General features: G+C 32.3%; 1 protein-coding gene across 3 annotated transcripts; it reads right to left on the reverse strand.

The window, feature by feature from the left end:
* Window positions 1-1,462: 1,462 nt before the first annotated feature.
* Window positions 1,463-7,336, reverse strand: LOC110642145 (70 kDa peptidyl-prolyl isomerase). Of its 3 annotated transcripts, none has more exons than XM_058147206.1 (12): window positions 7,094-7,336; window positions 6,795-6,881; window positions 6,272-6,532; window positions 5,962-6,039; window positions 5,776-5,856; window positions 5,043-5,237; window positions 4,870-4,956; window positions 3,288-3,451; window positions 2,908-3,034; window positions 2,659-2,801; window positions 2,140-2,267; window positions 1,463-2,034 (listed from the first exon to the last, which is right to left on the reverse strand). In XM_058147206.1, exons 1-12 carry the CDS (start codon window positions 7,248-7,250, stop codon window positions 1,935-1,937), a joined length of 1,608 nt encoding a protein of 535 aa, XP_058003189.1. In that variant the 5' UTR covers window positions 7,251-7,336; the 3' UTR covers window positions 1,463-1,934. The 3 variants fall into 3 exon arrangements, with proteins under 3 accessions (XP_058003189.1, XP_058003188.1, XP_058003190.1); XM_058147205.1 differs by having other exon boundaries at window positions 5,043-5,252; XM_058147207.1 differs by lacking the exons at window positions 4,870-4,956; window positions 5,043-5,237.
* Window positions 7,337-12,287: the final 4,951 nt, after the last annotated feature.

A 12,287-nucleotide genomic window follows, 5' to 3' on the forward strand; every position in this document is an offset into this window, starting at 1 on the left:
CTTTTTCTTGGATACTTTCTTGTACTCTTGATTGTTGGGGTTGCCTCTTACCTCAAATTGCATTTTTCCAATCAATATGCTTCCTTCTACCTTGTAGAGATTCTTTATTCCAATCTTTTTGACTTTCAGAATCATAAGAGCACACCTCAGCTAACTCTTATGACTCCACCATGAGTATAACGCCCATAACCTAAAGAATCTAACTTACCCAAAAAAAATTAAGTTCCTTTTAAATTTAGGAACATACCTCACTTTATTGAACACTTTCATACAATCACCATACAACTTGATCTTCACTCTTCCAATATCTTCGACTTCCATCTTGTTCCCATTGGCTAGCTTTACTTTCTCTCCTTTTTTTTCTTCATTCACATTGAATAACTTCTTCTTTGAGTATACATGGAATGGACAAGTAGAATTCATTAACAACTTATCTTGTAATAAATTATTTGCCTTTTCCATATCATCATTCACATTCAAAACATGACTATCATTATCTTCCTTATCGCATGCAATTGCAATAGTCCCTCTTTTTTCTTTTATGTGACTCTTCTTAATTATTTTGACTCTGCAAGATATTCTTTCATCTTCTTACAAGTGTATTGAATGTGGCCTTTCTCATGACAGTAGTAGCACTCCTTATTCCCTACATCTATTCGTGATATAGAGCTCAATCTACTATTTCTTTTTGAATTGCTTTCAAGTGGATTGCTTCCACCACGAATAGAAGTAGTAGCGAAAGCTCCACCATTATTGTTAGTACTTGTCTTCTTCAACTTCTCGTCATCCAAGATCACTACATTAACCTCCTCCTCCACCTTCAATATCTCATTTCCAACTATTAAGGTTATCACCAACCTTTTTATATGATTATGGAAGAGAGGTTATAAATAAGAGAGTTTTATGTTCATCATCTACCTTCACACCAACACTAGTCAATTGGGTAATTAATTTATTAAATGCATTTAGGTGATCTCTCACATCAGTACCTTTCTCCATTTTGAGTTAGTATAACTCATTCTTTAAGTACAAATGATTTATGAGTGACTTTGACATATACAAACTGTTTAATTTCTTTCACAAAACATCCACAAAGTCTCTTCCAAGAAATTGTACTTCATAACAGGTGCTAATGTCAATCTACTCATATTCATTGCCTTTTGTTAAAGTTCCTCCTAATCATCATCACTGATAGTCACAAGTTGCTTCTCCTTCAATGCTTTAGTAAACCCTTGTTATAAAAAGACATCCTTCACAGTGCTTTGTTACATACTAAAATTATTTTTCCCATCAAATGAATTCACTTCAAATTTTGTGCTTGCCATCTTTGACATCTTAAACATCGACTCTAATACCAGTTGTTGTGAAAATTTACACATGTAAATTAAAGAAACACAAAATTTAACATGTTTCAGTGTAAATCTACTCTAATAAATACATTCTCAACTCAACTCAACTAAGCTTTTATCCCAAAAATTTGGGGTCGGCTACTCTAATAAATCCATTATCAAGAAAAAAATAATGTTACATAATTTTACAAATAAGCAAGTGGGAAGCACAACTCAAAAACAGGAGCTGCCGGAAGAAAAAAAACAAAAGGCAACAAATGGAAAAGCAAAGCCTAGGAAAAGAGGCATAAAGACAGTGCCCTTTTGCACTAATTCCATTGGAAGACAGCAATAAAATCAATAGCTGTATGGTTGTCATTGCTTGTTTTGTATCATTGATTCATTGGGCTAAGCTTTATCAAATCTTAATTATTGGCTGCAAGTAGCCACACTTTTATTTAAAGTGGCTAACAAACTGTAGCTGTCGCCCAGTTTGCAGGGAAAGTTTAGTAATTTAACTAAAAGCTATCATAGTTTCTGGATTATATAGTCCTCAGTATGCTAAGATGAAAATGATTAATTCTTTACTCTAGAAGAAGGTACAAATTAACTCATCCTTGAAATCATGGTGCTAAAAAAATCAGCTTGGTATTTAACATATTCTCTTTGCTTATCTTTCAGCTCCTTGTAGACGAGTTTCACATCTCTGCCAGAACAAATGGGAAAATAATCTTAAAAGAAGTTTCATGAGTTTCCAATACCATAAAACAAATGTAGCCGTTGGATAAAGTTTTCTTGTGCAGCTAATTACCTATTATTTGGATCAATGGTTAGAGCCCTGTTTATATCATCTTCAGCTTTCTCGAGTTCTAACGTTTTCAAGTATGCCTGGGATCGTCTGAACAGAGCTTTGATATTGAAGGGTTCCTGTTCTAAAACCTGCCATGAATAGAACATAACCCCTTTATATCTGAAAACTTGTGCTTCATTTAGTTTTCTGAAGTTAAAGCATTTAGGATTGCCTATAGGTACGCTTCCTTTTCCCTAGCAAAAATATCTTTACAAGAGATGCTAGCCAATGTTATCACAATTGTGCAATGTTTCAGTGCAGAAACATTGTAACAGGCATAGAAAATAGGCTAAAAAAGATTGACCAAATACATACATCGTGAAATGAGATAGATGTTTTAGACGATCAAAGATAGAATCCCATTACGCATTCAAGATGGAAGCAGGCATATGCTGTTCTAATTCTATATTATCTAGTCTTTATCAGTCTGTCTATATAGGTTTATTATACATATGTGAGAGGTGAGGAAAAGGAAGAAACCTTTGTGCATAATCTTGAAGCTTCAAGATACTCCCCTAGTTTAAGCTTGCAAGCTGCATTGTTCAAATTACACAATAACCGCAACCCTTTGGCAAGGCACTTTTGATCATCAGTGAAAGAGTGGTCAAAATCGATATAGTTTGCTGCCTGAAGTTCATAGTTACGCAAAATTTGCAATTCCAATAAGAAAAATAATTATAAATATAATATCATCAATCTCCTATCTTCATAGCCTCTAAAGATAATAACTTGCCTTTTCATATTTCTTGGAGGCACGCCAGAATTTCTCAGCCTTGAACAATGCATTTCCATCCATCTTCTTCCTTTCACATGCTTCTAATTTCTCAAATGCACCCATCTTCCAAAATGGTTTCTCCTGAACAAACATCAGAATATTAAAAAAAAAAAAAAAAAAAAAAAAAACTGATAATATGATTTAGAAAGTTATGAAATGTTTTTTTTTTTGGGGGGAATATTAATGATTTGTGTAATATTATAGTTCGAAGTTTAGGAAAAGATTATGTGTTTTCACTTTTATGACACAAAAGAGTGGCTCAGTGCATATAGGAGAGAGACAGAAATTAAAGACAATTTCACAGTTAACTAAGAAAAAGAAAAATATGAATAACCTTGATAAAGTCAATCAGCTCAACTTCATAGTGAAGCACAGAATTTGCAGGAAACATTCCTGAAATCTCATGACCAGACAAATACTCTGCACTGACTCTGACTAGAGCTTGTTCTCCTTTCTTCATTGTCATTATTGCTCTGTCCAAACCCTCATTTATTTGGTCTGGGGTAGTATATGGATTAGGAAAGGTTTGATAAAAACAAAATCCAATGTTACATGCAACAGGAAATCCATAGCTCTTCATGTCCGAAATTTATAAATCAACTGGCCAAATATATAAATACACTCGTGAAGTTTTGATCACTTTAAAACCTATGCTTTTTTTTTTAATCTCCTCACATACTTCGATTAATTTTTATAAATTTTCTAATTTTTTTAATTTTTTACTATTTTATTTCATTATATAAATTTAATAATTATATCTTAAAATTAATAAAAAGTAAAATTATATTATAAAAATTATAAGGAATTGGTCATTCTCTTTCTTGCTAAAAGAATTCATGCACGAGTTAAATTACTTATTAATTATCATGATTAATTTTTTATTATAATAAAATATAAATAACATCTATATATATATATATATATTACCTGAATTTTCTTCTTTATTTAATAAATTAATTTTCATTTAATTATTCTTTTTGACCAATTAAAACATGTTTAATTATATTAATTATGTTAATTGATTTCGTTATATTATTATTCAATGTCTCTTTAAATTTTTTATAACCATTTAGAATTACTTATTAATTATTATATATATATATATATATATATATATATATATATATATATATATATATATATATATATATATATATATATATATATTACCTAAATTTTCTTCTTTATTTAATAAATTAATTTTCATTTAACTATTATTTTTGAGCAATTAAAACATATTTAATTATATTAATCATGTTAATTGATTTCGTTATATTATTATTCAATATCTCTTTAAATTTTTTATAACCATTTAGAATCATTCTTATCATATATATATAAAATGGTGATTTACTCATTAGTTATTTGAATATTTTTTTTAAATTACAGATGAAAAAAAAAAGAAATTAGATGAATTTATTCAGAATAATTTGCTTAAAATATTAATTAAATAAAAATGACTATATTTTAAAGTTTTTTCACTTACTAAATTTGATCAATAAAAATTTATTCACTAAAAATATTAGTTAATTAAATATTTTAAAATTAAAAAAATATATATATATATATGCAAGAGCATACAGCTTGTTTAAGTATATGATGGGAACAAATATATAAGTAGAGATATGTGATAAGAAAATAATATATATATATATATATATATATATATATATATATATATATATATATATATAAAATGTAAAATAATCAAAATATACAGGTTTAGGGGAAATTATTAGGTGTACCAGCACTAAATGTTAGCGCTGTTTGCACTCATATATATATAAATCAGCAAGTCAATCCCACATCTTTGTGAGTAAGGAAACATATGTTTGGGGTTTATCATAGAATTTGCCCAAGTCTAGGCTGAATTTATGCATTAAGCCTAAATGAATCACATGACTTATGCAACATACCTTCCAGAGTTATAAATTCAAAAGGTTCTTCAGCAGTTCCCTTCTTCTCAATAACTGTTCTATCTTCCAGTTTGCCAGTATATGCCACTGTATATTTTCACAAGTTTTAATTCAACCATGATCTGAAACATATTGAAAGGTGAACTGCGAGGTATAATTGCGCGATATATCACCTTTCACTTGGGATCCGTCATTAGGACGTTCAAAGCCTTCACCAGCTTGTACAATTGTTTTGAGCACTTTCTTATTTCCTGTGATGTCAATTACACTTTTCCATGATACAAGCTCAAGCTTGATGCTGAAACTAGAATGCGGATGAATGCTTCTGCCAGTGTCTCCCGGAACATTTACATTTCGGCTGAACCCATCTGAGAATGTATGACCTGATAATGATTAATGGCCAAAATTTTTTTTTTTGTTTGGGGGGGGGGTGGCGCCGGCGCGCGGGGGGTGGTGGTGTGTTGCGGGGGGCGGTGTGATGGGGAAGGGGGAGATGGGTGGCAAACGGGTTGAGCCGGACAGGTTTGGATTGAGGCTGTTTCAGGTTTCGGGTTATTTTGGATCTTGTCTCCTTTCAGACGAATTAGAATAGGATCATTTTGAGTTGGGGTTGATTCAGGTTTTGTGGACTGGACTTTTTCGAGTCAAAGGGTTCATTTTTTAAGAAAAAATAGTTTTATTTATTTAACTTTTAGGTTAAAGTTTGGATGATTTGAGTCAATTTTAAATTGAGTCATACGAGCCACGGGATTGATTTTTACTTGAACCATTTTTCAAGATATTTAAATTTAAGTTATTTGTGCAAATTAAAATGGATTATAAATTATTTTGAGACTTGAGTCATGTGAAATTGAATTGGGTGAAAATTTTCTACCTTCACCCGAGAGGGAGTATCACGAAACTTACAAGAGCACTTTACTGATAGCTCTGCCTCTTCACCCTTTCTCATCGTCTTCACAGCTTTGCCAAAGGCAGGGCATAGATAACCTAGACCAAAGTAACTACAAGAATTGAACTTCACCAGATATCAAGACTCTGCATTTCTTGAATGTAATTAACACAAAAACTTATTGCGAATAAAGCAAAACTCACCATCACCTATGTGAAACTCTTCTCCTTCTTCAGATTTGGAAACAAGCAGTCCATTCTCAAGCCCAGCCTCATACTTCACTAAAAGGATAGAAAATGCATTATTATTTGATAATAAGATACTGAATTGAGGAATTATTACATAAGAGCTGCATACTCAGTCCTGTGGTGAATTCAGAACATGTCTGATATTTACTGGAATTAGGATTCTTCAAATTTTGCTTTACAATACTAATCTAAGCAGATTATATAAAGCAAATTCCGAATTGTTGTCCATCCTGATCAGATTGTCATTTACTATTATTACTATTACCTAAAACTTTATCTCCATCTCTGGGTGTGGCCCATCCCTCGCCCTCCTTTATTATCCTCTTCAATATTCCTCCATCACCTGCTATATCCCTGATGCTGCTCCAAGATAGCATCTCAACATCAAAAAAGAGAGCTGCATTGGAGGGAATCAGTGGTGGAGAACCAGCTTCCTCATAGGCCAAATTTGGTGGTACTTTGAAAATTGCTCTCTCGCCTTTCTTCATTGTGGCAGCTCCATCATCCAATCCTTTGATAACTTCACCTAAAATCCAAATGCCACAAAAGTTTCAAGAACATTTGATAGGCTGATAGCTATATGTCATATATGTTCATGATATATAGTCTATCTTGAACTCACCATTGAGACTGAATAAAGAATTTGATAGCTATATTAGTAAGAAGAGAGGAAAAAAAATTGTATAAAATTATAATAACTTTTTATAATTTCAAAAAATTTAGATAAATTTTTGTGAATTTTAAAATTTGAATTATATATATATATAATGGGTGGTTTAGCCTCTTACCTTGGCCTAATTTGAAGATAAAGGGAACCCCTTTATCACGAGTTGAATCAAGACATGCCCCGCCTTCAACGTGCCCGCTGAGATGAACTGAAATGCATAGTATTTCCATTATAATTCAAATTTCAATCAAATTTGATTTCTATTATATCTGAAACCACTTCTTCAGTGCACTGAAACTTGAAACTTATGCTCTACCAACACTTGTATAATTGTGGGTTGTCAGTTATTCTCTTACCTGTTCTCAAAGAAAACCGAAGAACTAAAAATGGAAAACAATTGGTGGGTGTTTTGTTTAGTACCTTCCACCTCGTCTCCAGGAAATGGAGTTTGCCAGGAAATTCCTTTCTTGAGAATCTTTTTCCGGAGACCTTGCTTTCCGATTTGCTTCTCTGAAAATTTTGAATCTCGGACTTGAATGTCAGCTTCCATGGAAGATTTCATGGATGCGAGTGCCATTTGAATGGAACGAAGGTTTCAGAGAGAGGGGGAGTGTGTGTATATGCGTTTGAGTTGAAGATAAGCCGTTGTTGATTTCCCTCCGTTTGTTGCCTTTCAGTTTAGATTTTCCATTTAAAAGACAAAGGGCATTAATTAACTGTTGAGGCTGGAAAAAAAAATTAAAATAATAATAAAAAAAGAGACACTTTTGTCTAATTTGTTATAAAAAATAATATATTGAGAAATTAAAAGTATAATCAAATTTAAGAGACTGGATAATAATGTATGAAAAAAATAGTATATATTTTCTAATAAAAAGAAAGTGTTGAATTATAATAAATTTTTAAAAATTAAAATTATTAATATTAAAATAATAAAGATAAAATATATAATATAAAAAATTTTTATTAACAAATGAATCTACATGAAAAGACGATTTTCTACAGTAGTGAATATATATATATATATATATATATATATATATATATATATATATATATATATATATAACTGAACTTAATAAGCGAAATGATTAAAAAAATTTTAAATTTTTACCGGTGTTTGTAATTATAGTCTCTTGTTCTTTCTCAATAATTTTACTTCAATTTTAAAAATTGAGACTAAAATCGCTTGCGGCGCATCTAATTAGATAAAATTATTGTGAATTCAACGTTTCTTATAATCTAATGATAAAAAATCTTTTTTTTTTTTTATAGTTTAGCTCAATTTTAAAAATTGTTATTGATTATGGGCAGTTGATAATTTTGATTTAAATTAATCAAAATTATGAATAAATTTTAATATTTTATTGTGGTTCACAATTGTGGAGGGGAGTGAGGAGCGTGGGATGAAGTTTGTATTCTGTTTGAAATGAGGTAGAATAAAATAAAGTTTTATAAAGTAAAGTTTTTCAAAATAAGGTTTTTCATAATTTTTAAACCTTCATAATTTTTTTATTTGGGAGAAAGGGAATGTTTTTTAAAATATTTAAAAATTTGAAAAAGAAAATTTTATTAATCCACCAATTTAGTGGGTTGGAAAATGAAGGTTTTTTGAGGTTTTCAAAATCTCTAAAAAATCATATTTTAAAAAACCTTCTACGCTGCCAAACACAAGTTTAAAATTTTTAAACCCTGAAAAACCTTGCATTATTTTAAAAAATCTCTTCCCAAACAAAGGGTAAGGGTTTGACTTGGTCTGTGGGAAATGGTACAGTAGTCCGATTTTTGGTTGGATAGTTGGGTGCTAGGAGTGGGAATTCTTGCTGATGTGGTGATTCATCCTATCCCTGATTCTTTATTGAATTCTTATGTAAAGGATTTTGTTGATATTAACGGGAATTGGTGGTGGTCGAAGTTTGAATCTTATTTGCATCCTTCAATCTTACTAATTATTGCGGCTATTATCCCTCCTTTCGAGGATAATGGGGAGGCTAGGGCATATTGGAGGGACTCTAAGTCAGGTTCGTTGTCAATTAGAGCAGCGTATAAGAGTTTAAGTTTAGATGAGTGGGGGGAGCCTAATAAAAAGTGGAAGTTGGTTTGGAGCTAGCTTGGACCTCAGGTATTAGATCCTTTTTGTGGTTGGTGCTCCATGGTAGACTTTTAATAAACCAAGAAAGAAGCTGTCACCATTTAGTTGAGTCACCGAATTATGGGTTTTGTGTTGAGGAGGTTGAGGAATCAATTTTTCTTGTATTGAGAAATTGCTATTGGGCCAAGGAAATTCGGAAGTGTATTTATCTTAGAAATGATTGGGCAACATTGATAGAAGGGCATGATTCTATTGAAGAATGGATTTTGAAGAATCTTGATTGTTCAAAGCCTGTTGTTGATGGTGTGGAGTGGCGTGTCGTTTTTGCAATAACTTGTTGGTTCATTTGGTATCATAGAAACAAATTTTTGTTTGAAAGAAGTGGTGAGGGATTTTAGAGTATTGTAGCTGCTGTAGAAAATTATAGATTAATGTTGGTGAGGCTACAAAAAAGGATTGCATTTTATTTCACTTCAAGTGCAAAAGGTAGTGAGATGATTTAAATGGTTTCCTCCAGAGAGGCCTTAGTTCAAATTAAATATTGATGCTTCTTGTGTTGGTGAGAATAATTTAGCTTGTGGGGGAGGGATTGTAAGAGATTGTATAGGTGATTGGCAGTGAGGCTTTGTAGCTAATTTTGGATGTGTGTCTCCCGTTGGTGCTGAATTATGGGCCATAAAAGAAGGGCTGCAATTGGGTGTTTCACATTCGATGGTAGTGTAATGCCCTCACTTTAGATAGTCCGTATATTCTACTGTTTCGGTGACTAATGTCTGTCCGAACAACCAGAATGTCAGAAACTATATTTAAACTAGAGTGAGGAGTCATAAACCAAATAATGATAAGAAATATTAAGGAAAAATTTAAGTAATGAAATACACTAAGGTTAAATGAGCCGGTGCTTTAACGATGGGTGACTTAACGAAAAGCGATTGTGAAGATAGTTAGCAACCCTAGACCTATAGAAAAATCCTGTGAAATAATTTTTGAGACTCCAGTGGAGAGTTATTGAGTCTTCGATGACAAAAGAATACCAAGAAAATACTAAGAAAATTTTATAAATCGGTACAAACAATTTTAGCTTATTAAGCTAAATGAAGGGTATTTTGGTCATTTCATTTTCAGAGATGATTTTTGACCAACTTGTCCATTCAAGTAAGAGAGGTATATGACATAAATTATGAATAAATATTGATGAAAAATTTTAATTAAAAATGAGTAGGAAATGAAAATAAAAATGAAACAAAAATTTAATTATGACATCATTATGATGTCATTAAAATTTGTCCACCAATCAAATTGAAACAAGCATACATAAATATCATTAAAAATGATAAAAAGAGGTCAAAACTTAGAAAAAGCCATCAGCTCTTTCTTCTTCCCTTTGTTGGTCGAACCTATTCTCTCTCTTCCCTGCATTGTTATTCCTTCATCCAACCTTGCATAACCTTTGTTTCTCACTATAAAATCCCTAATTTCCTTCATCAAAACTTGACATCTCACCTTGGGGAAGTGTTTGGCTGCCAAGAATTGAAGAGAAAGTGGATGATTGGACACCCTAGATGTAACACCTTTATTGTAGATAGTCCATACGTTCTACTGTTCTGACAACTAACTTCTGTTCGGACAGTTAGAATGTCTAAAACTACACTTAAACTGCGGTGAGGAGACATAAATTGATGAAATAAAAACTAAAAAAAATCAAGGAAAAATAAAAGAAATGAAATGAAATAGGTTAAAAGAGTCGAAACAACAGTGATGGGTGACTGTACAGGGAAGTCACTGCGTAGACAGTTGATGACCCCAGACCCATGAGGAACCCTAGAAAATAATTTCTGAGACGTAATTAAAGGCTTACTGAGATATAAGTGACATTGAAAATGTCAAAGAAAATTTAGTTAATTGGTACAGGTGAAAATAAAAATGAAATAGACAGTATAAAATTAAAGAAACTATCATATCGAGAATTTAGTCAGTATTACCGAAAAAATTTAACTATAATTCGAAGAGGAGCATTTTATTCATTTGGCACCTAGAGTCGACTTTTGACCTAAATATCCATTAAAATGAGTGATATTTAAATTTTGAAAATCCCATGAAAACATAAAACTATATGCAATGTAATTAAAGGAAACATAAGGAGAATTATTAGGAATATTAAAACTTTAAGGATTGAAATTAATAAATTAAATCTTAATGGAGTATAAATAGCATAAGATGACAAAATCTAATCCACTAACTTCATCTTCTTCTTCAATCCTCTCAAATGGCCGAATCCTTCTGTGATATCCCTTACCCGTCTACAGTGTAGCAGAGTAAAACGTGCCACATTCGGTGTCAGAGCACCCTATCTTATCCTGTCATGTCCATTATTAATTTTAAACTTTATAGAAAACATGTGATGTCGACACCATATTTTGGCCGATCCCCGAAATCAATAGACTTTGAAATCGATCCCCATCACCAAGTCTCCATTCATTTCCAATCTCTTTTCATAGGGATCTAAACCGACACCAAGTCTTCTTGTCATTCAATTCATTTCCGATCTCTCTTCATAAGGATCCAAACCGACACCAAGTCTCCTGGCCAGTCAATCACATTTCCGATCTCTCATCAAACGAAATCAAACCAACATTAGGTCTTCGTGCCATCCAGCTTTATTTCCGATCTCCTTTTTAAAAATTTTATGGATAATCGTTTGATAAAGTTAAGGTTTCAATCCGGTTTAATGATGCTTCCGATCTTAAGTGTTCAAATCAGGTTTCCAATTTTAATCAAGTCTCGTTCGACATCTATTCTCAGTTGATCTCATGCTTATAATGTTTTTCCGACCTCTTATACTTAGATTAATAATCGCTTTCAAGTTGTTCTAATATGTTTAGACAATCAGGTGCTTATACAACTTAGATACTTTCCGATCTCATCAAGTCATTGGAAAAAAGAAAGAATTTCATTTCATTTCAAAATAAAATACAAGTCATTCGGCTGGAGGATCACCCCCAGCCTATTCTACATTTCGCTCACCCACTCTATCTCCCTCGATCTCCTTTTCACTCTCCTCTTCGTCTTGGGGAACCAAGTCCACCATCCAGGAAAAGTCCTCCTCGGGATAACGCTTCTTGAGCTTGGCCAAAAGGTCCCTATGGGCGTTCACATAAGCACCCACCTCTCTCGTCATTGCTTCTTCTTCTTTTGCTCTAAGTTCTTCAGTGAGGTGAGCGACATCAGCAGCTCGGAGCACCCGAGCTACTTCAAGAGCATGAGCTTGCTCGGCCTGTTTATCCTCATAGAATTTCATCTGTCCCTCAATTTCAGCTATATATTCCCAGGCGGATGAAAGTTGAGCTCGTGTGACACCCCTTACCAGCGTACAGTATACCCGAGTAAGTAATGCCACACGGTGTACCGGCACACTCTAATATACCTTAATTAATTTTCATCGTAATTTTGAATATAACTTGTAAAATATAACTCATTTAAGTCATTTATTGAATTCATAATTTATTTGAGGTTCCGAAAATT

The sequence above is a fragment of the Hevea brasiliensis genome, chromosome 5, assembly GCF_030052815.1.
Source record: "Hevea brasiliensis isolate MT/VB/25A 57/8 chromosome 5, ASM3005281v1, whole genome shotgun sequence".
NCBI classification, from domain to species: domain Eukaryota; kingdom Viridiplantae; phylum Streptophyta; class Magnoliopsida; order Malpighiales; family Euphorbiaceae; genus Hevea; species Hevea brasiliensis.